The sequence below is a fragment of the Syngnathus acus genome, chromosome 2 (genome assembly GCF_901709675.1).
Source record: "Syngnathus acus chromosome 2, fSynAcu1.2, whole genome shotgun sequence".
Taxonomy (NCBI): Eukaryota; Metazoa; Chordata; class Actinopteri; order Syngnathiformes; family Syngnathidae; genus Syngnathus; species Syngnathus acus.
Window position 1 is genome coordinate 13,476,232 of NC_051088.1, and position 25,156 is coordinate 13,501,387.

The window sequence follows — 25,156 nt, forward strand, 5'->3', positions numbered from 1 at the left end:
AAAGCTTGTTATTTACAAGCTCCGCGACCCGCCGCCCCCCTCCAAGAAAAAAAGTAGCAGGTGCTGGATTCAAATTGAAATGAATTGTTTAAAGATACAGTAACTATGAGCTGTTACTAGATAGATATATCTTGGCTTTTATTTATGAATGCATTTAGGAGAAAGCCATTTTTCACGTTGTAATTGTACTAGTACCAAAAGAAAAGTTGGAAAAGCCTCCAAGAAAACCATGAAAGTTTAACGAAGCAAAAAAATGATTTCATTGCAAACAGAATCTTTCTCAGATAGTGTTTGTTGCAACTTTGAAGTCTGTTCGATGTCTGCTAGAGAACTTTAAGACAGCTTTTTAATTCTTATTTTACGATGAATCTCACTTACACTGACGAGCATCTGCGGGAACGGTCCTCGAGAATTTTCAGCAACGTTGATTGGTGGGATCACCCAGTCTCGCTTTTGCCTTCGTAGACCCTTAGAGCTGTTTCTGCCTGTCCCGGAGAACATGATGACAGGAGGCGGGGCTTGGAATGCTTCCTTCTTCTCTTTCTTCTCAGCAACCTTTTCCTCTTTGGTTGTGACCTTTAAGACAACAAAAAGATCCAATTAGTGTAAGTAGGCCAATGTTCTTCCAGCTACTATTATACGAGGCTATTGTAATACAGTACTGGTTTATTAGAAAACTGTGCTCCGCAAAATTATGATCCACATACGGATCATATGCGGAGTGTATGAAAAAGTGTAATGATTTAAAAATGCTATTCTTATAAATATGGTGGGTTTTACCTTGGAAAACATTGTGATATTTTTTTTGAAATACCTCCATCAATATTACCAAGTACATTTGTTCAAAAAATATCCCCTGGGGAAATAAGCAATGACAGAGCTAGAGGGGAAGCCGTGGGGGCACTGGCCTGCCCTGAAATATGCTTGAAGTTCTTAGGTGTGAGGCCAAATAATAGATTTTTGGTTTCCGATTTATCCTAGAATGTTGTCCAATATTTCCATCTGTCCCCCATATGGAACATGTGAATAATCTTTATAAGAATTTTGGAAGAATTCTTTGGGTTTATATTTTTTTCACAAACACTTGAAATGTTTTTGCCTCCTCCATGCCCCCCCCCCCCCACCCCCTCCAGGAAAAAAAATCCAGTGGTAATAATTAAATCCGTCATCATTATAACTGATCAAAGCATTATGTCGCCATGAAAACAAAGCTGTTCAAGATAATAAGCGCAATTGTGTCAATGACCACCTATACAACCAATAAGCACAATTCTCATGATAACACTAATATTGGAAAGCTAGCCAATAAAAAATAAATAAATGAAACATTATAAAGGCTTGTGTAACAAAAAAAGAGCATCTGTACAGTACAAAAGTTAGAAAATAATTTTAACTCGGCTTCTTTTGAAGCTACCTTTACAAAATATGGCTGGGGTCATATCTCATTCACTGCCAGCCATGTTAAAATGAAACCCTGACGTCTATAGTTGTCAAACCAGTAAATGAGATATAATTGAAGGTTTGAAATAAGCAGTTTTAGACCACAGTTTGTGTGATAAAAATTTGCATTTTACGCCTCATACAAACACAGTGAACAGGAAAACAGCAAGCGGGCACAATGTCACACAAACAGGAAGTCAGAGGTCAAAGTGGGAAGAAGGCAGACGTGTGAGAGCATTTTAGATCTGTGAGATTCATGGTAATGTACCTTACTGACATAACATCAGTCCTGCAGACTGTAGGTCTTTTAAAGACTGCCAATCTGGTGTGTGTCATGTCTTACGACCCCGACACTGACCGTGCTCTTTGGTGGCAGCATGTGACGATTGGGCGGGTTCTGGTCAGTGTCAAACTTCTAATGTGGCCACTCAACCGGTCCAAGACAAGAATGAATTCATGACACCATGTCTGGTAATCTGACATAACGAGCATCGTCAACGGCAAAAAAAAGTCGTGCAGTCTGAGCTGTGCATTAATTATGACTACCGGCAAATTTGTGGCTTGTTTAGTACAAAGTTGACAATTACGCTATATGCCCGCGACCATATTTGCATCATACAGGGTGCTTATAAGTTTTACAGGGCTACTGGAGTTTTCCAACTAGCTCATTACCAACCTCTGGTCCTTTTTCTGGTCAATCAAACACATTTTATTGTTAAGGGATTCCGTAAGCATATGTTCAATTCTCTTGTAAAGCTGGGTTATTGGCTTGAGGACTCAATGATGCAACACATGCTCAAGGGCTACGTTATAGATGATGATCCAAAGGTTGTATCATATTGCTAATCCCAGGGATGTGTTGTGCAGCTATTTTATCAATGTATCTCAGGGACAGAGGGAAGGCAACACAAACATGTTAAGAATCTCGGCACAACCGTCGTTGCTGAGGCAGTGCATCACTTGTGCTCTCTATCTCAATCACTCTCCCCTGAGCTATCCCTTGCTCACATTCTCCCCCATGCCCTTCTCTTGCAGTGATATTGTTTTCCTCACTGACAGCTTGTTTCAATAACAGGATTCCTGTAGCACTGCTATGTGCAACGGCTGACGTGTAAAATAACAGCAGAGGTTTACTGAGTTGTGGCAAGAAGTAAACAATCTCATGCATTTACCACACTAATGACCAAAAGATTGTTCTCCATCGTCACATGCAAGTCAATGAATTTAAATACCAGCTATATATGCAAGAGGAAGGGTTCAATTGTTTTTTTTTGGTTTTGATTCATTTGGCTAATTTGACTTTTGTTTGCTTATTTCAAATTTTGCTTTCAACAAGATGTAGCTGCATATTTTACATGGAACGTTTGTCTTTCATTTTATGCGACCAAATCAAATTTCATTTCTCGAATCTTTTAACAGACTTGACAGTAGGTGTTTGGCAATATGAGAGAGAGAGAGAGAGAGAGACAGACAGACAGACAGACAGACAGACAGGCAGGCAGGCAGGCAGGCAGGCAGGCAGGCAGACAGAAACAATTATTTAGAGAAATGGAAACACAAAAAGTGTTTTCTCCTTGGCTCTGTCGTTGTTGTTTTTTTGCTTGTCAGGTCCTTCTGCACTTTGTCCTTGCATCTTGCCAGCAGAACAATACTTTCGAGGTTTACTTCATTAGAAAGACACAGAAGAGAAAAGCTTTTAAGACTTCAGCGTTCAAATGCGTGAAACAAGCATCCATATGGTATGTATTAGTTTGAGTGGGTGGTTTGAGGTGTGGTGTGCCAGGGGATGTGTTTAGTGTCTACGGCGTTTGATGTTCCCTTGAGAGATGTGTTGAAAAGCAACGTGGTAATTCAATTATCACAAAAATATTTACAGGCAAAATCTCGAAAGTAAAAAAAAGAATTAAAAAAAGGATGTCAATTTCAAGTCAAACATACACTACAGTTCATCCTCCTTGTATTGTGTGGAATATATTCCAGATTCACCCCAAAAACATGAAAGTCAATAATATGTAGAGACCATAACCGGTTTTCATTTTACCCCTTCATATGATCCCATTAAAATTCTAAATGTCTCACTCACAAATATTTAGGTAAATTCAGCTAACAAAATATGTACTTATTTTTCATTTCCTTTTCTTTTATTTTCTTTGGGGGGGAAAGCACTCCAGAAATGAAACATTTTCTATACAAGGAAGTAAATAGTAACATTTCCAGCAAACAGTTTCCTTTCACTCGTGTCCTAAATTCAACATTCTAGCAACATACCACCACACTGAACTAGCCAACAAAACACAACGCATGGCATTCTAAACAACTGCTCTACTGTTTGACAAGTTTGCCCAAACATGCACACCATTGTTTGCTTTCAGGCTTTGTCAGCAGACCACCATCTGAGAGACACAAGCCAGGTCTGTACAAATGTATTCTTTTTCTTCAGGGTTGTATCGAAGCTTGCTGGGGATAACTGCTCGGCATTGTTGCCTCACATCACGCTAGTGTTGCCAGAAAAAATGCATTTTGGGGAATGGATATCAAGAAATGTTGTGAGTAGCAGATCGGGACCCTGACCCTTCTTATTTACCTAAATAAACAATTCTTCTCATTTTTTTTTTACATGTGCATGAGGGATTTCCCTAAAGAGCAATCCTTAAGAAAAGATGGAGATAGATACTAAAGATGAACAGACATACACTGTGCAATTTTTTTAACCAAACCAAGGTGTGATACTGATCAAACCTTGCTGCTCATACAGTACGCTCTCCACTTTTCACTCTGACACAGAACAACTTCAGACACTGAACAAAGAAACAAATGCCTGCACAAGCATCCGCAAAAGTGCTGTCAGCTATCACAATTTTTTCTAACGGCAACCTCAGACATTCAATCGGCTTGACACGAGGGTGTATTATCCTGAGTGCTCACTTCTGACATGCAACTGATATGAGGTATCATGTGAATTGCCTCCATGGAAAATAGGAATGGTATCCACTGATCAAAATCGTAGATTGGTTAAAGATATGTGGTGGTTGTACTCACTTGATGAGGACTTTTAACATATTTGCAGAACTACCCTTGGAGAGACTAAACAATCAGTGCCTAAATTATTTCAGTGTTTTTATTTCATAGTAGGTTTTGACTGCTCAGCTTTAGTCAAAGGTGCATTTTCTTTTTTTTTTTTTTTGTCCAACCGGATCTCAGCTTTGATGTTTTGTTCACTTTCCAAGGCCTTCAGACTCAAAATTTTTGGCTGAGGACAAATAAAACACAACTGAAATTGTGTGTGTGTGCGTGTGCGTGTGTGTGTGTGCCAATCAGAATCAATTCAGATTCATCAAACGGGGCTTCAGCTGATGTCAGAATTTTTCCATCCTCTGCTTGGCTCTGCTTGTCTTGTTTCAACCCAGTAAAGGATTTATGACGCACTACGTATAATGGCTAGCACTGACTTTGATGCTGAGCATTCTTTCCCTAAATCCACTACTCGGGTGGGGGGTGCAAAAACATGCCCAACCAAAAGAAAAAGTGTGCATTATTTCACTGAGACATGACAATTTGAAATCATAACTCAGCACCCCCCCTCAAAAGAAAAACATTCCAGAACACACTTATCTATGCTGGATTGCTAAAAAGAACAAGAGCTACTGAGAGTGGAACGGTTGCAGCCCCCGTAGCAATGGTGCCTTCCGCCTGAGCCAGCTGGCGAGGAGCCCAGCTCTTCCTTTTCTCACCAGCGCTTCCCAAAAATTCTGCATGCTTTGATATCAACCGGGCCCTCACTACCTAGACATCTGTAAGTTATTATTCAACAGAGTGCAAAATACATAAAATGTTCTGTTGTCTTTGCGCTTTGCTTTCTGCTGCAGCTCTTGCTGCATATGGTACACGTTGGTCCTAATGTGAATCATGTTTGAACCGCGGCCCACTCGCTCACTTAACATTCTCCTCAGGATGGTTACATTAGTTGACTCAGTAGGAATGCTCACTTCCACTAATTGGCCGTGGCCCGAATAATTCCCTTTGTGTCTGTTTGAAAAGGAATTGACCTTATTTCCTCCTGCTGGGGCCAAGGAAGAAGAATTGTACTCCTTGAGATCATGTAGAATGGCTGTCAAATCCCTATTCAAAATAAGTTGATGTCCTTGGAAAAATTCCCTATTAACCAAGCCAGCGCACCATTTTTTTCCCCACCGTATATTTTCCCACGCTCGAATAAGTTTGGTCGTCGGTTCATGATGGAACCTCTTCACGAATGATCAGGTTGCAGAACACATTGCTGGTGATCCATGACAAATATTTGCGGATGCGGTGTAACTCACTTCCAGACAGTGCTGATTATTTATAATTTTTTTTGAATATCAGGTTAAAGTTGTTTATTATCAAGAATAACTTTGGTGTCATTTTTTATTGTGGCGAATTGAGATATGTTTAACATTCAACACGACCGTTGCTTGTCTTTTTTTTTGTGTCTGCCAACAGCGCAGGCTCAGTTCACTTCCTAATTAGCTATCGTTCCGTGTCACATCACAGTCACGGAGTTCATGGCTTTGCTGTCGGTGGTGTTGACCAAACACATGAGGATTTGTGCTCATAAATATTCAACAAGGTTAACATATATAATTATTAGCCCACAGCAATTTATCAGCACACACCACATGACCTATCTTTTAGAGACATTATTTGTGCTCTTTGATTGATTATGTGAGTACCCCGCTGTTAAACGGCAGAAATAAACAGTAAACATAATAAGAGGTAAATAGATCTCAGTTAAATAGCTGACGCTTTTGGGGCACTCGAAGCTTGGCGACAGTCGTTACCTGTCCTCTGAAAGCTGTTGATTAGAAGAGGACATGTCAAGGGCCTGTGGGGAATCCAAGGCATAGGATGATTTCCAATAACAGCTTACGGCTGCAATCATACTCTCCCCTTGTGGCAACATGATTTTATTACTTATAACCACTTTTTTTGTTGCATTCAATCTCTGACTTCCTCAAGCCCCAAGGAGTTTTGACCTCATTCCTGACTGCTAACGCCACGGCTGGTAGGACTGTAATATGAGGCTGAATCATTCGTTGATAATTAAAAATTGAAGTGGGATTCTGTTGTGGTAACTTACCTCATTTTCGTTTTGCTGAGGTGAAGCGGCGTCTATCGGTGCCAGCTGGATCACTGTCTTCCAGACATGAGAATGTGGACCACTTGCTGTTAGTTTAAACTGGACTGGCTCATCCATGGCAGCTCCATCTCCCTGAGCAAAGATGGACCCGTCTGTCCGCACACTGAAGTTTGGATCACCGCTCTCGAAAATCACCGCTTTGTTCCCGGCGCAGTCATCAAACTTGACTGTAGAAGAGAAGAGGAACATTAAAGAAATGTACACAGACACACTACACAGATTAGATGGATGCTCTCTTAATGTCAGATTTGGCTCAAATCCATTTCTCATTTAGGTTGAGCCTTCACAAGACTTTCAGTTCTTTCAGTGTCAATACATTTTTTTTTTTTACCAACAGATCAAACATTATGAAAAGACTAGCTTGATCCTAATTATCACCATAAAATCCATGATCAAATAACCACACACTAGCACCTGTGTAACCCGAAAATTAAAAAGAAAAAACAAAACCACAATTAATCTATTCACCATTCATTTTTGTTGCTGACAAACTGTCTCTAGTCCACATATTTATCATCAATATAATGAGTGGAATGAATATTTACTCGGAAAGTCGTTTTTTGTGCACCCCTAAAATTTCAGGTTAGAGCTACTGCGCTACAACAGCAAAAAATGTGTCTGAGCTTTAAATATTACAAGAATGTTGAGAAAACATCACAAATGGTTATCAAAACCCTAACCAAAAATAATCTTCCCACAATTCAATTTAATTCTACATAGTTTTCAGTCTCTGCCTTTGTTTGACCCTGTTCTTTTTTCACCAGTTATCTTCAAACACGAATAACATATTTGCAAACAAATCTATGACTTTCCATATTTTTATTTAGTTTCAGCCAATTTAAGTATAATTGGATAATTTCCCGTGGCACCCCTGATGACAACCATGTTCGAGAATCTCTGCACTAATCCATTTGGCTTTTTTTTTTTTTTTTTTTTTTTTAAATACCTAATAGACATACAGTCCACTTGCAATTCAGCCAGCTTTTTTTTTTTCCTTCAGGGGAAAATATTTTCTATATTCTCAGAAAGACAGCTACTTAATCATTTCGGCAGAAATATTCCAGAAAAAAAGTCACTGCTATGAAATAAAGGGATTGAATTAACATGCTGCCTTACGCATTCAAGCATTTTTGCTCTATGCGCACACTATTGATTCAAAACAGTTCCCAGACGCAGCGAATGAGCTTGCAATACAAAAGAGAGAGAATCATTGACCCACTCCTTTTTGTTTAACTATAATAGGATTTATATACTGTATATTAAACTGCAGTTATACCAGAAGCGTCTTTCATTTCAGTATATTATCCATCCCTATGATCTGCAATGGAATCGACACTCTTGAAGCAAGGATGAGTCAGAGACAAGTGCTTACAATGCTCTCCGATCTTTGCTCCTTTCCTGCCTCAAGGCACGCTATTCTCTCTGCGGGATTTAAATGTCTAGACACATTGCATGATCCCTGAGCTGAAAGCTGTCACTGTTGTCTTTTTTTACATACAGTAGTCTTCTCACGTCTGTCAGGCGGCAGAAACAAAAGCTTCCACTGCAAGTGGTCCGACTGACTTTTTGCTTTATTGGGCGTGTTTCCTGTGTCGCTATCCTTTCCTTGCAGACCAGACAGGCAGAAATCCACAGAGTTGACATTCTGTCCATTCAATATAAAGGTCTGGGTCCTGAATTAAACAGGAGGGGACAGGACGAGTTTGACAAATAGAAATGCAGAGTCTACAGAATTGAGATGTTATGAAAAAGTGAAATAATGTTGGGTTTGTGTCTGATCCTTCTTGAGGTTGGTGCAATGCTAATGAAGACAAAATATAACCTCACACCCGAATTAAAAGGAAAATCATAGTCAGTCAGTCATAACAGATTTTACCCCATCACAATTGACTTGGAAAGGAAATATTTAAACAAATTGGTCAATTAAGCGTTGTTTGTGGAAAGGTTAGCTGGCAAAACAGTTCATTTTGGCAATATGTAACAGGAATGCTATCAGGCTTATAAATATGGGACAACTCGGGCAAGCTTTTAATAGATGGTTACTTGAGTATCATCTTGGCGTGAATGTACGATCATCTTCTGCCCAGGGATGATTTGTGAGGCCCTGTGGAGTTAACTTGAGCAGAGGATTTTGCTCTTAGCTAATACACCAAAGACGTACAACTAATATACTATTTGAATTAGGATTTGCAAATTTCTTCAAATAATTTAAAATGACATTCAACATTAATCCTTGAAGTTTTCCAGCCCTACATGCTGTGACAACATGCCGACTGGAAGGTCACCTGCCATCTGACACGTGAACATGGAGGTAGGTAGGAGTCAATTGGGAAGGGCTATTTCTTTTTTTTTACATTGTAATACTAGGAAGAAGAAAAGCAAGATGATGTTTGTTACAATCAAACTAATAATAATGCAATGCGTCTCAATGGTTGAGACCTGCAATTGGATGGGGACTAGTTCAAGTTTAACTTTAGCGACCCTAGTGAGGACAAGTGCTATAGAAGATAGATGGACGAATGGATTTTCTTTTGAAATCAAAATCCTCCTGACAAGCCAAATTCCATATTGTCATATGTCAACGTCAAATTTTATGAGTAGTGAGAGAAAAAAGATTGGCTTATTCTAAAAACAAAAATGCAAGTTTTAACAAAGACAATATGAACTTTATGCACCTGTCCTCCCACAAAAAGGGAAAATACAGCAGCAAGAACCTGTTTTGCACCAATTACAGAAAGAAAGAATGCCAAGATTCCTGCATCAATACAAAACACCTCCACTAGCACCTCAGGTCGATACCGCTAAAAGAGGCCTTATATGAATGAGACAGTGCACAGAACCCCACTGGCACTGTGCTGCACCTAAACAACATCCAAGGCAAGGTGCCCACGCTGTGCATTGATCTAGTGCCTTCATGTTCAAACAGCTAGCCGGTCACATCTGCACAAATACTGAACATACCTGCACAAAACGCCACAGGAAAGATTTGTTTTTGTTTTTATAATCAAACAGGCTAGGTTTAGAAAACTAAACCATCACATTAAAATGATTGAGCCAAGACTTAAATTGCTTGCAACATATGATAGTGTTCCACACCAAGCAAATTTCACTCGCCTGTATCAACTGAACATCGGGGCCAATGATATTCACAAAAATAGAGGAAGTAGTTAGGAAACCTCCTTTGGACATACAAGGACATCATCTTAACATATATTTGCAATAAACGGATTGTATTCTCAAATATCTTTGTGCCCTTGAGTACCACGATAGGCAAAAGAATCAGATATGCCTTGAGTAAAAAAAACATGTTTTTTCTACATATTAAATTTAGAGAGCTGTATGGTTATCCCATTAATGTCTGCTTTTATCAGTTAGCGAGTAATGACCGATGCCCTTTTTTGACCAACAACCTCTTCTTTGCTGAAAAAGCCACAGTTTAACACGCCGAAAGGAAATTCATAGGCAGCCAGTATTTACCAAGGAAGACAGTTTGTCAAAAGATGGAACTAAACCCAACGCATGTGAACTGGGATTTAGGAAGACAGCCATGTTGTTTCTCAATTGGAGCGTGTCCAACTCGAAAAAGGACCTTTTAATTTCTCGCTGTTGCCTTTTTACTTAAAGGAGCCAAGCACAAAGAAAAAGTGAAAAAGAAGTGAAACCTGGTGATCCTGAAAGGGGATCCTTCCATCTGTGGTCCCTTCTCAAGGTTTCTCATTTTCCCCTGGCAGGGGTTTTTGAGTTTTTCCTTGCCCTTTTGGGAGCTTAAGATCAGGGGATGCTTTGAGAATAATTGTCAATTTTTGTCTATGTGAAGCCCTTTGAGACTGCTTGTGATTTAGGGCTATACAAATAAACTTGACTTGACTTGAAAGCCTCCGCAGAGAGGGAAAGAGCAATGCAAGATTTGAAAAGGTGGCATTCGGATAGGTGGTGAAACGAATTAAACATTAAAGAGGAGATCAAGCTCGTGGGGGCAGATTGCAAATGCGAGCTTGAAGATCTTGACCGAGCGCTAGATTAGTTGTGACTCGTTAAAACGTGGTGCGGAAACATTTTTCAGGTGACAGATGTCAGACTGGCTTTGAATTCTGCAAAGAAACAACTCAAAACAAACCTGATGACTGGCACTAACCCAGTGGAGACACATGATTGACCTTGAACTTCAACATTATCAGTTCCAGGGTCATATTGATGAAGATACAAACATGAACATTTGTACTTTTTAAGAGCTCACAAAGTCTTACAAAGTCTTAGTATGCAGATGGACATGAGTTCCTGCATGTATAAAATTGCAGAGCCCCCAATTCAAACTCAGGGCCTGGGAGGGCAGTGAGCGGATACATCCTGGTGCTAGCATTGTGATTCATGGAAGTGCTGCCACACTGGACTGGTTGTGGCTGCTCAGGTGGCTGTTAAAACAGGCTAACTGGGCCATGTTCCTGAGCGATCCAAGCAGATGGGTAGTGAGAATGAGATGAGAGACCAAGAGAGAGCAAATGAGTAAAGGGGGAGGGCGACAAGATGGGGATGAAGAGACAGATGCAAAAGATAAGTACGGCTACTTATTACACTTTCCACAGGGAGTGTGCAGTCTACATGAAGTGTGAAAGACTAAACAGCCAAGACCACTGTCCATAACCATAACTGCGAGGAGAGGACAAATATACTGTATGATAAAAGTACAATTCTGTTAAAAGCCCATTACAGAGAAATGAAGAGCTATCTCCATCCCTATATGCGTAATTGTTCACATTATAATCAGCTTATATAAAGAGCTTCTGCTTTTAGTAGTTTGACCCATGACCTACATTGAAATACAGCAGCGTAATAGGCCGACGTGTTCATTAAAAATATTTGATACCCTAAAGCTCTATGTAATATTCTTGTAAATCACCCACATGACATATTTTCTGTACTGGATTTGAAAATAAATAAGTAAAGCTGACATCACTGCAATGTTATGCACAATTTTAACATCGCATAATTATGGTTTAGTGGTTCTTTTATAACTCGAAGGAGTTCACACCATACTACACTGTGAGAATCTCTGTGCTAGGCTGTTGTTTAATACGTACTTGTTCTTCAGATGACCCTAAAAGCAAACCCGATTAATTCATTTAAAATGATGGTGAGTTCCCCACACTGTGCACACTAAGTTACATAACTAGTCAGCACCCTCTAAAATCTGAAGACTCCCACCCTGCATGACAGATTTCTATTACCGTTCATATTTGAACAGCTAGAAGGTTTTCAAAAGTACTTAAAAATATCAGATTTGAAGATGGGGAGCCAGAAAACACCACCAGCAACAATAACAAAGAAGACATGCTGATGTAAGCCTGTCCACTTTAGTTCTCGACATGGCTTTGATACCAGCAGCACACTCGTTGCACTCGTTGAAACTACGACATCCATTCTCGTGGTGTGGTTATGCGTACTTACTTAAACAGACCACAAGTGTACAGCATGCCTGTAGGGATACCATTATGTATACATAATACATACCCAACTCCAAAGGCTAGAGGCAGATAAAATATTCCAGTAATACAAAAAAATAACAATACCAAGTGTTTTCTTTGGAGATGAGCAGAAACATCTGCACTTGATGAAGCCCCTCAAAGCAAAACTGAAAACTCATAAATGCTTCATTACGTTTCTTTAAATGTAAAGTCTTTTGCTTTGAGACTGTATTGTGTGTTTGTGAAGAAATACACACAGCCTCTCACACACCCACAAACACACACCCACACCCACACACACTTAGAGGCAAACGAGGACATTACCAAATAGAAAAGAGATCGAGTCTTTTGGAAATTAAGTCTGGCTTTCGTGGTGATAAGTAAAAACGAAAGAGGACAGAAAAGAGAGAATGGGATGCGGCAGAAAAAAATCGCTTTGATGAACAGAAAAGCCCTTTGTTGGAAAACAAGAGAAAAAGAAATAACAGCATGAAATGAAGGCAGTATCTTGATCTACTTTTTATTTGCAAAAACTGTCTGGACAGCATAAAATCGAGCAGACAGACGCGTATTTCACAAGTCAAATGGTATAAGCCCGTGTTTGTATCCCCATAAACTCTTAGCATTTTAATTTGCTCAAGAATTAATGTTTGCCCAAATTTTGTATATCAAGACTGTGTTTCTATACAGCAATGTCAAGAACTCTGTCTGACCAAGCTGACTTAACGTAGCAGAGCTCTATCCTGAGGTGTGTGTGTGTGTGTGTGTGTGTGTGTGTGTGTGTGTGTGTGTGTGTGTGTGTGTGTGTGTGTGTGTGTGTGTGTCTGCGTGTGCGTGTATAGGCCAGTCTATTATTAATAGTGGTAGCAACGCTCGTAGTAAAATGAGATAAGAAAAGATCAGGGACGGGTGACGGCTGTTTTTGCAGGCGAACAGTTCACTTAAAGTAAGACTGCGGTTGTCAGCACTTTGCACCAAGTCAAACTCGGAAAATGTTTTCATGCATTGTAATTCCACTAACCTTGTCCAGACAACCCTGCAGAGTAGACCCAAGGTTGGAACAAAACACTATATTTGAAATGTTTTTGCTGTTGGTGTTCCCTCAGTGACCATTGCATTGCTATTTAATGCAGTTGTTATTACTTTAGGAAACAGAAGAAATAGTGATCGTTTAGATATACTGTACCGCATATAAAAAGCTTTGTAAAGGCCATACAAACCAAAGCACCCCCACCCCTCCCCGCAGTGTATGCCCGTAAGCACAAAATATGGTTGGTGTAAACATTTTCATAACATTTTTCTCTCAAGCTTGCCCAAGGAAGCAAACAGCATCAAATTGCTTTTCTCAACTGCTGGAAGAAGCGGAGTCTGTGTTTGCGCAATCTAATCAACATCTCTCGATCAAAACGTTTGAAAAGGTTCTGTTTTTCCTATTACAGGGGTCAAGGAATAAACCAGAAGAAACCCTCTAGCAGTTAAATTGCAGGAAAACACATGTAATTATAACATCTCAATGGAGGATACAGATTTTAGTGGTAAAATTACATGATATTCCCTCTCTTAACGAGGAAGTCAACCATCACATCTTTGTAAGAATATGTTTTGTGCAGCCCAACCAGTCGAAACACAGTGTTATGATTAAGGTTTTGTTTGTGGAGTATGAATTTAACAGACAGAATCCACCTGTTTTTTATCTAGCTCAAGCAACGGCCATTTTGCCACTTGCTATCAACTGAAAATGATATTACAGTTACCAGGTCTCAGGCCACACAACCAATTACGTCTCTGCTTCAGAAAACTGCTAAGTTGTGATTGGTTGTGACCTGAGACTGGGCAACTGTGATGTCATTTTCAGTCAACAGCAGATAGAAAAAATATGATTTAAAAAGACAACAACAACGAATGAAACAGGCCTGGATGAAAATGACAAAAGAATTTTGTTGCACAACCAGGATCAATGCAGTCTATCATTTTTTGTAACTCTGACTGAAAACTGCTCCAGCTGTCTCAGTTGGACCAAACTGGAATTCTTGGTTATTTTATGAGGCTGATTTGCTGTATTTGGCAGAGTGTCTTGAATCTGTAGAGGGTACAATAAAACCTTCACATTTGCCAGGCATTCTTGAGGCATATGTGCTGCTCAGTGTCCAAAAGCTCAGTGGTATTTCATTGGCCCTTCACCTGGTAACGAAACACTCAGCCAAAGACATCCAAGAATGCTTAAGAAAAAAAAGAAAAAAAAAGGTCTACTATCATCTAAATCCAGTTTGACCATCTGTAGAAGGAGCCGTCAAATGTGAAACAGCTGGTGCACTCTCATTGAAGGTTACAGAAATCTTTTGATTGCAGAGATTACATCAACTAAATAAACAATAAAATGTGCCTGACAAAATATCAAATCAATGTTTTCATTATTTTTGTCCATGCTGGTGTCATATTTATGAATGGAATCCCATGAGGTCCACTATACATGTCTACCTGTACCTTGGTCAAATACGCCTGCACCACAATTTAGACCTGGTTTCAACTGGTCTAAAGTCTAGTCTGCTTTTTTTTTTTTTTTGAAATGTCCAAGTCCCTTTCGTTCACAGCTTATTGTTTGTATAGTATTTATCTTAGTTGTTTTACACATCTTCATTCTAATTCCCGTAAGATTGAAAAGGATTTCCCACCATACATCTCCTATGATTTGAGGTCAACCGAGCATATCTGCCTGCAGGTCGTAGTACAAACATGATTGCGTAGGTGTGGTTAAGGAAGAAAATAGTGTCATCACGCAAGCAAAAGGAAGAACATTAGTCGCAGATGATTACTAACATTTGCCTGAGGGCATGTATGTGTCATTTTCTCTACGTGCATGAAATATGTTTCTAATGTGTTTGTGTCAAGCCAAATGCATCTCAAAGCTTACACATAATAACAAGGAAATGCCCACAAAAATAGATTAAAAAAAATGTTTCTGGCATACATTTATAACTTGTAATAGGTTGTATGGTGAAAATATTTCTCCAGTGGCTTTAAATTGTGCAGCACAGGAATGCTTTGAAGCTGATAAAGTACACACTGATATGGCAGCAACACCTTAACAACACCCTTTAAGGCACTTTTAAAGCAGAGTTGCTTGAAGAGGCAGCACACAGCCAAAATTACAGCCAGAATTCCGTTCTCGAGTGTGCAAACACAAACAGTAGTGAAACATCAGGGCAAATCTTGCTGTGCGCACGGGCCAATACAGGCGCTTTGTAAACAACACATATATCATTTGTCAGCCATGTGGCACTAACCTTCATTGTCGCTAATTGTTGTGCAATCTAGGAGAAAGCCCCGGAGCCAGCCCAAATTGAGAGGCTGCCACATGTGGTGTTTAGCCTGTATGAGTCAAGGCCAAGTGTGACTCGAAGGGTATTTGAGTAAGAGCCATCCATATCAATGCACACCTGTGCACTAGTTTGAATTGCATGGGTGTATTTTCTGCGGTCTGCTTTGTACAAAGGAAATAAATTAGCAGTGCTAGCAGTTTGCTCTGACAAGTCCTGTTAATGAGAACATCCTCAAGAGTCTTTTTGGACTACGGGAGAGAAACCAGAGGCTGTGATCATCTGTTCAGCCTGGAAGATGGCATAGAGGGAGGCAGGCTGAAAAACAGCACAGCGACCGCACAATTAGACCGCACCATCTGCAGCATCAGCGCAAATGCATAATTGGAAGTGGAAGAAGCAAGAACAAAGTTATGATCATGTTAAAAGGGGTGTAGACGAGATGAGAGTAGTTTAGGCAGTTAGGTACTGCTCAATGAAATATACGTACACTATATCATACATAAATTATTGTTTGCTGAAAAATAAAAACAGATACAAACATAACTCAAAAATAGTTTTGTCAAACTTTGGCGATAAATGCTTTTAATGGACGACAATAGTTTCAAATTGTATTTACTTATTATATTTTGTAAAATATTTTATATAAGTATTTTCAAATTTTATTTACTTAAGAAACAAGACCCACAGATGATGGATCTTTGTAATTAAAGCAAAATACTAAAACAGAAGTCGATATAGTTCCAAATAAAATGAAAAAGTACCGTTTTTTTCCGTGTATAATGCGCCCCCATGTATAATACGCACCCTAAAAATGGCATGTTGATGCTGGAAAAAAGCCTGTACCCATGTATAATACGCACCCAATTTTTTTTTTTTTTTTTTTTTTTTTTTTTTTTTTTTTTTTTTAAGTCCCAATGATCGTCACACACGCAGGGAGGCAATGGGTCCCATTTTTATAGTCTTTGGTATGGTCTTAACTAGGCTGGATGTATATTTTTTTGTTGGCGTTGATTTCTCCGACTGCCCATAAAGGCACCACCGCGATCAGATGAAAAGAGAGGAAAGTGACGTGCGGACATGTGAAAAAGGCGGCTCTGTATGGGAGAGACGTTGAAGAGGAATAAAAACACCCTTGGAAACCAAAACTTGCCCCTCGTGACTCGGAGCCGCAACAAATGTTTCGGATTTGTGTAGGGTACATTGTGACAGCAAACGAGCAGGTGATCGAGCAAGCGTCTGATACGAGAGCATTGCGTTCGTATGGAGCGTGTTTGAAGTGAACAGCAGAGACGAAAGGAACAAGGCAAAGTGTTGTGAAATAAAATATTACCTGTAATACGCATTTTGTTATTTGCTGATTGTATTAAACTATCACATTCATTGTCAGTCAAGAAGAGAAGAGGACTATTATCCCTTCTTTGACGAAATGACCAGAGCACAGTACAAACACACTATTGTCGGTCAGTTTTGTTGTACCATGATTTTCTTAAAAAAAAAAAAAAAAAAAAAAAAAAAAAAAATTTTGAAAAAAATTTAAAAAAAATTTGTACCCATGTATAATGCGCACCCCAGATTTTAGGACAATAAATTAGTTAAATTTTGCGCATTATACACGGAAAAAAACGGTATTTATGCTTCATCTCCAGTTAGAATTGAGACATATATTTGCTGAAGAGAAACCAAGTAGATGTGTTCTGAAATGCATCGGGAGCTTTGCAGAGGAGCCTTACCATGATTCATCGCAACAAAACTGCAAAAGCTTCTAATAATCGCTTTAGCTAATCCTTGCACGCTTCGGGCCAACAAGCATAGAGAGAGTGAAGGAGTGTTTTTCATTTATTTATTATTTTTTTTGGAAAGATGAACTAAGTGACGGTGCCAGTGTGGGTGCAACATGGTCATCATATCCATACAGATTCACCAACGCAATTCAAAAAACAAATTAATATGTAACATGCACAATTATCACTGTGACACTCCCGCTGTCGCATGATGGTATTTCTAGCCACAGAAAACAAAAAACAAGGGTGCTTGTAACTGCGACGGTTAATGTTTGCACAACTTCCTCAAAATGGGAAACCTGTCCTTGTTCAGGGTCCATCACAGCAGCGGGTTCTGCATAGAGAGAATTTGCAGTGTTTGCAAAAACTGTCATCACTGACCTCTCTGTGCGTGGTGCTCATATCAATTTTATCATGTGGGCCATAAAATTGCTCATAATCGTGCTGAAAATTGGATGGATGGATGGATGGATGGATGGATGGATGGATGGATGGATGGATGGATGGATGGATGGATGGATGGATGGATGGATGGACGGACGGACGGATAGATGGACTGACTTCATCATATCGCTCTTGATTGGCTCAGCTCCTCTTGTGACCCCCAAAGCAGAATCTATATCCAAGCATGTCCATCATTATCTGTCACGTTTTTGACACAATCACTGCCGCTCACTCTAAGACACCCCGTTTGCAAGGCTTCACTGGGGCTACTTCTATTCTTGGACTTTACATGCCAAAAGCAGAGTGAAAGCACATTTTACAGACAGACTGACACCTTGGTGGGACGTGGCCAACAGACATGGCCACGGGATCACCTCATTAGCATCCAAAGGTGCTCCGCTTTATGACAAGTGAGACTTGACTGCCCTGCTCACGCGAAATAATGAGCAAATATAACCTCTAATGGCTAAATATAGGTGACCGCACTCTCAGGAGAGAAGGGAGCTGTAGTTGTACACCGCGACGCAGTAAGTGAACCTTTACAAAGTTTGGTTGCAAAATGCGATTGCATAAAGTAAACAGTCGAGTTAAAGAGGAGGAAGTGATAGTTGAACAGTGTTTGATGAGAGCTTTTTAGCCTGTAGCTATGGAGCATTAGGCACAGATGAGCCACAGTCAGCTTGCACGCTGTTAATGCGGAACCCATTAAAACTGAACGATGAGTTATGATTGCCATTAAAGAGCAAATGATTCAGACTTCACAGCTGGATCGAAAAGGGCTGTGACTGCTGTACACTGTCCTTTTTAGCACACACAAAGGGCAATGGTGACAATCACTACGCCTAACCTGTCGAGTTATCCACTCGCAAGTTGGCATCGGGCAAGCAAATGGAGTTTTTTTTCTTTTTTTTTTCAAATATTTATAGAATAGAATGCCCTTTATTGTCAATTTACAACTTACAACAAAATTCGGATAGCTGCTCCCTTCCTAGTGCAAACATACAAAATTTAAAAAAGTATAAAAGGAAGTCTGACAATAAAAGTGAAAGATCTTATTTATAGTATAGGTATTAGTCCAAGAATGAAGGTTAAAAAATCTTATTTACAGTATGTTCAATGTTACATGAATGAGGTTTGTACAGAAAGTAAATAATAAATAGTGAATCGTTATTGCACATAGTTTTTAAAGGAGTGTCGGTGTTGTATTATCTATGGCAGTGGAAAACACCTTGTTTTCTTTCCTGAAATTAATTGTATCAATAAAACAGCAACATTCTGAATTGTTTGCTTTCAGTTATTTATTATATACGCAGCATTATTAGCTGCACTGGTTAGTACGTCCGTCTCACAGTACAGAGGATGCGGGTTTGATTCTGGCTCTGACTTTTCTGTGTGGGATTTACACGTTTCCCCTGTGCCTGTGTGGGTTTTCTCTAGATACTCCGGTTTCCTCCCACATTCCATATATGCATGGTAGGCCGATTGGACACTCCAAATTGTCCCTCGGTGTGATTGTGACCGTGAATGGTTGTTCGACTGCGTGCCCTCCAATTGCCTAGCGACCAAAGACTGCTGGGATAGACTCCCGACTCTCGTGAGGATAAGCGGTACGAAAGATGAATATATTTATTTTTGCTAATGATCTGCTGCTAGCCAGGGCCTAATTTATCTGGCAACGGTAGAGTAAGGGAAAATTAGCTTAGTTTTTTCCCACTTAAAGCATCATGGATGTTACACCATTGACAGAAATCTTTATCTTTATTTTGTGAAGGTAGCTTTGACCATTGTCTTGTTATTATGGCTTTGGCTATTTCTAGCCGAATAGAGAAAAGTAGCAGAAAGACAGGATCATATTTTACCCACCAAAGCCACAAAATGAATAATGGACAGAAGTGGAAATTTCATAAGGCTAACGCATTGACAGTTGAAACTTGCTTTTTGAAAGTGGGGGGATAAAGTCATGAAAGCGAGTCTAGTATAGCGCACATTATTAAGAATGTGTGGAAGGCATCTGTAACAGACCTCAACCATCGCTCTCCATCTAGGAGACCCAACAGTTAAGCGAAGCTGTGAGCAATTACTACAAAGCAAAAAAGTTCCCATCCAAGAACCTCTAATGAGATGTATTTCGGGTTGGACACAACTGCTAGATTGTTTGAATATACAGACCACAGTGAGATGGCCTCAACTGCGAGAGAGAGAAAAAAAAAAGGAGATATCAACAGCGCTAATTATCACCTCTGTTTAACACGAGGCAAACATTTCAAATGTGAATATGAAATGGTCTGCATGGGTTAGATTGAGTCATTTATTTTAGGTCCTGCTGGAGTGTAATTTGCGGTTGCTGACGGCCATGCTGTGCGGCGGATACCGGGCAGATGCTTTGTTACGACTAAACCAGCGAGGAGGACACTTAATACTCACAACTGGGAGACAGAAGGGGGTGGCTTGGGGAAGAAAACTTAAAAAGATGAGAGAAAAAAATGTTGCATAGGAAACAGATAATTAGATCTGTAACAACAGAGCACAATAACAGTGACAGCGGGAACGGAAATGCCGACATCAGATGAGATAAGACTATTGCGCCACTCTTTAAGTGATTCAAGCATTTCATAGATGATGCAGTCATATTTTAAAGAATCTAAGATCCACATTTTATGCTGTAAAATAAGCACAAAAATCTGAGCTTCATCAAGTCGATCGCTAACTGATAAATAGCACACAGTAAGATTGTAAAATCTGTTGCTGCTTCATTAGACTCCTCATTAAGGAGCTGTTTTCTAACAACACCATGGCTGACTATTTCACTCAATCCCACTTATAAGGCTGAGGGTCAAAAAGGGCCATCATTAGTTCTGTTACTTTTTTTTTCAGTTGCTTGAATCAGTGACCCAATCTAGGGTCAGACAGCCTCCGGTCACATCTTGCACGCTTGACCCCCTCTGATCTGAGCTTCACTGTACATTTGCATTGTCTTGATGCAGTAAATTGCTGCTTTTACTTTCCGTGACCCTCTCTGGCACTGTAATTAGAGCCAAGTCAAATAATTCCGAAATTCTACTCCTCTAAGTACTGCACATAGATTAATAAGACAACGGTAGGCTGGCAACACATTTTTAGAGTTGGAAATGAAAAGAAATGACATTTGCCATCTGCCAGAATAACATTTGTTTTAATGATGGGTACCATCCTGTCTTGCAGTCATGTCGTAAATAGCAAAATTGTTCTTACAGAAATGTTGTTGCATTCTATAGTCATGAATTCCTCAACAGTAATGTTAAACGGATGTGTTAGCCTACAGTACACCCCCCCCCCCTGATCTCTGTCTAATATGCTAACTTAGCCTGACAGTGCATCTCTCCTATCTGGGCTTCACTTGTATACCCGGATGCGTTCTGTGACTGAGACACAGAGGCGAGTAGTTCCCTTGATAAACACCCAAAGAGATTAATAACAGCAATCTTGGCTCAGACAGATAGCACAATAACTCACAATTATAATCCTTATGAATGGATGATTTATGTTGCGGCTGCTCAAGAGCAAGACATTACTTTTATTTTGGTGACTAATACCATGTAAACGAATGCTGAGGACATTTGTGGTCATGTGGCTGTTTCTAGTTTTGGATTGTTCAGTCTATGATTTATTTACGCTGGTTGCCACACAGATACAATTGATGCAATTAAATTTTGGATGATAAAGAATATAATAACTATTATCAGGGTCAAACAAGTCTAATTAGAAACTGTGCAGATTTCATAGTGAAGAAACATCAATTAACTTAAATAGTGACTAGTGTAGACAATTGGCACGGCGACTCAAAAGATGCCCTCCCTTGCCCACATAAAAAGCTTAAACTAATCAAGTTCTGGTCTTGTTGTCTTCTAGCAATATGTGACCTTGCCTTCGGCTACTCTTGGGTTGAGTTCCCTCTGAGGGTTTGAAGACACTTGCCAATTCAGAATAGAGTTGTCAATGACAAACCTGCAGGACATTGCGGCACAGCAGAGGATTGAGTCAAACTTGTCCAAAGAGAGGCTGATGAATTAAGAATGAGCTCACACAAGGGCTCAAAGGGCCCCCCTGTAGTACGTGTAGCCAGCTAGAGGGGGATTAAGGGAGATTGGAAGTTTAAAGGCACAGAGTTCCCAAAAAACGATTTTGTTTTTAGTTGTAATTCTACATTATCGTCTCATTTTTGTGTTTTGATGATGATTCTTTTCTTATCAAGAGTCCTGCTGAATCTCTGGTAACTTTAACATGGTTTTAGAAAAACATCAAGTTTAGAGAAGATGACATTTTACAACAGTCTGGCCACGTTTGTTTGTTAAAACATTAATAGTGAAACTACAGCAAAACAAAAAAGGCACATCAATGCGTTGCTGTCCTTTATGTTTTTTGATGAGCTGGCACATATATACGCCGTACATGTTCTAGGGTAATATCATTGAAGTACACCAATACTTGCACCTTTTTTTTTTTTTTGAGTTTGAAAGAGATAATGCAACCATCTGCTGCTTATCTTCAAAGATAGGTAAGCAGATGGATGTTAAATGACACAGTCTGTTCGCCTTCAATTATACGATGTGACTAGAGATTAAATGAGGAGATGTACTCTCATTTATCCCTGAATTGTCCTTGCGCCGCATCTCGGGGGCCAATAGAATCATGGGCATCACTAGAACAATTAAGTCTGCTTCCAGATGCTATCGGAGCTGCACAGTAAACAAGAGTAGATTAGGATGGGGCTCCAGGAAGTGGAATGAATCTCAGTCTAGGTCCGATAACGACACTCTTGTCTCCTTATCCTTGGCAGATAAAAGCAGTGCCGCTTGTGCACATCACACTTTGTTTGCTGGCTTCTGTTTTGCCAAGGTGATAAAAGGCGAAATGTAAACTTTTGGAATCCGTGTTGACTTTTAAGTCGATTTTTAGCCATCTCCCATAAATTGTAATAAAATAATAATGAAAATGCAGATGAGCTGTCTGACAGTTGATTTGTGAGCTCGTGCCAGTCCAGACGTGGCCAACGAGCGCTTCAAAACTTTCACAGCTCATCCCGTCAGATTAACAATCTGACATGCTCGACTCGGCTCCGGAGCTGCAAACGTCAACTTTTGTTTCATTCGTGACTTGTGATGGATTGATGAAATATGAACTCGCCTGTGAACTAAACAGAGAAAGAAGCTCATCCTCTCTTAATTTGAATTGAATTACAAAGTGATCAAAGGAAAATGATTGTAGTATTTGAAAAGAATCAGATTATGTTTCTAACGAGCTACATTTGTTATGCAACGTGCTGCCTTAGAAATGCTAAACATCAAGCTCTTGGAAGAGCGTAGGTGACCAGCAAATCTGACATAAAAGCAAAACTAGATTTTATTATTTGCATGTATGATTTTATTTAATGTAATAGACACAGGGCTACAACATCTCCTATTTTCGTTTGTGGTTTGATTTACGTTGTGTAGTATACAATTTTTTTTTCCATGAAGCAAAAGTCTCCCCAAGGGGTGACAAAACAGGAGCGCTGATGCCTAGCGGTTTATATTGAGACAATTAAATGAACAGGTGAGTTATAAAACACTGAGTTATCATTAAATATTTGTCACAGTCCATCAGTCTCAGTTTAATAAATGAGTTGAAACATTTACAACCGCTTTTACTCCGTCCATCACGTCTGTAAGTGAAAAACAACCCATTTGAATAATGTTTATTTATGGCTGTAGTTTCTTTTTTAACTTATACTAAAAAATATTTGGTAAGATGCTGTACAGGGTTTTACTATGTAACTGACACAAATATTGATAAATATATTGCGAAATAAACACCTCTGTCAATCAATGCAGACTTTTTTGTGTCCTGTAGCCTACTCAAAAACGACTCTTCATGAACTCAAAAAACACCACTGCTTCACACTTGACATTAATTTCCTCGGAACCTTTTTGCTATATCTTCTTGGCTGACAAACTAACAATAGCAAACACACAATTTCCCCGCTGGAGCTGAAAGCACTATGTGAACCTCAATATGCACGTCTTGCTCTCCTCTCAGACATCAACATCATGAATGGACTAATGTTCCGGCGCTGTTGTGAAGAGGTGCTCGGTGTGCCGTATAATAGTTCCGAGTACGACTGCACGGGGAGCTCGATGCACTCTTAGAGCCGTGAACTGTCATCCTTTATTGAAGACGACATGTACTCTTAGCGCGCAACACCGAGGGCTTTCTCCTCTGCTCCGTTGCTTTTAAACGCACCGCTGGGAGCACTGGCTGAAGCACATTAAACACATAGTTGCGCATACACTTTGATTTTGCCACATTAAACCACACTTGGATGGGGGATATTTAATGTGCACGCACGTACACGCACAGATTGAGCATCTCCCGGGTCATCCTTTTTTGACAATAATCCTCGTTGGAGATGGAGAGGCGGTGAAATGACAGCTGCAAGCATTTACTTGCAGTTTGTTAAGACCTTCCCCAAGTCAACATGAAAGGCTTATGGGTGGTTCTCCGAAAGGGTGGCCCAGAAGTGTGACATGAATAATAAAATAAAACTATGAATAATAACAAAATACAGTTGTTCAAAACCAGGTCAAAAGAATATATATATATAGTATACATATATACACATACATACACGTACATACATACACGCATACACACATACACACACACCAGACATTATTAGTCCTGTCTTATTGCAGGACCTGAAGGAGAATTAATGAAGTCGAACGGAGTAAAATTTTCACAATCATGATGCATATCTTTTATCTGGCCCAGGTTATTATTTCCCGCAGAAAGTATGTCAGATAATTTCAAGATAATCCATCAATTCTTCAAGTTATGTATCAAGTATTAAAGAATAGCTTGCTTTATTAGGCTATTTATGTGCTTCGCTTAATTTTACAGCAGAACAAATGATCTCAAGAGTGAATGGACGTGATTCAGTTACTAAAAATGATTAACCTTTGAAAGCCAGACTGTTTGCATTCCACCGCATACTTCACATCAACTATGAGAGTCAGTTTGAAAGACATACTTAAGCTAAACCGAGCCATTTTCACTTCAATCTTATTGTGCAGAGAGACTTGCAAGCCAGGGGAGTGAAATTCATTTCACATGGGTCCACAGTGAATAATCCAAACACATTTGGGCAACAAATGGGCAGCCCCACACCCATAAATGTGATTCAACTGGGCTGTTTTATGATCATAAACGTCTGGAATTCCATGCAGGCCACTTAGGAAGATTTTAAATTCATGCAACAGGAACAAGTGCATGCTGTTGATGGACTGTTTCATCTGATTTATCAGCCCCTGCTTGATCCTTCACGTTACAGTCCGGTGATGGATATTTAATGACGACTATTGATGTTTTATGACTCACTAATTTACTTGATGGTCTGGACATAAACTTTTAGACATCCTATAGCCGCGAAGCTGTTGTGACTTGGCAAGTGCATGCCCTCAGGAAGAGCGCTGACACCCATATGCATGTAGCAAAAAAATTCTAGGTGGAAAAGTTGGC

The 25,156-nt window shown here is 39.7% G+C and overlaps 1 protein-coding gene across 1 annotated transcript in view; it reads right to left on the reverse strand.

Moving 5' to 3' along the window:
* Positions 1-25,156, reverse strand: part of LOC119119173 (cadherin-4-like) — a 155,234-nt gene that overhangs the window by 49,441 nt on the left and 80,637 nt on the right. The window contains exons 4-5 of the mRNA XM_037245690.1: positions 6,557-6,783; positions 379-576 (exon numbers count right to left, since the gene is read on the reverse strand). Of these exons, the coding sequence (XP_037101585.1) occupies positions 379-576; positions 6,557-6,783 (425 nt within the window). The remainder of the gene's footprint in view (positions 1-378; positions 577-6,556; positions 6,784-25,156) is intronic.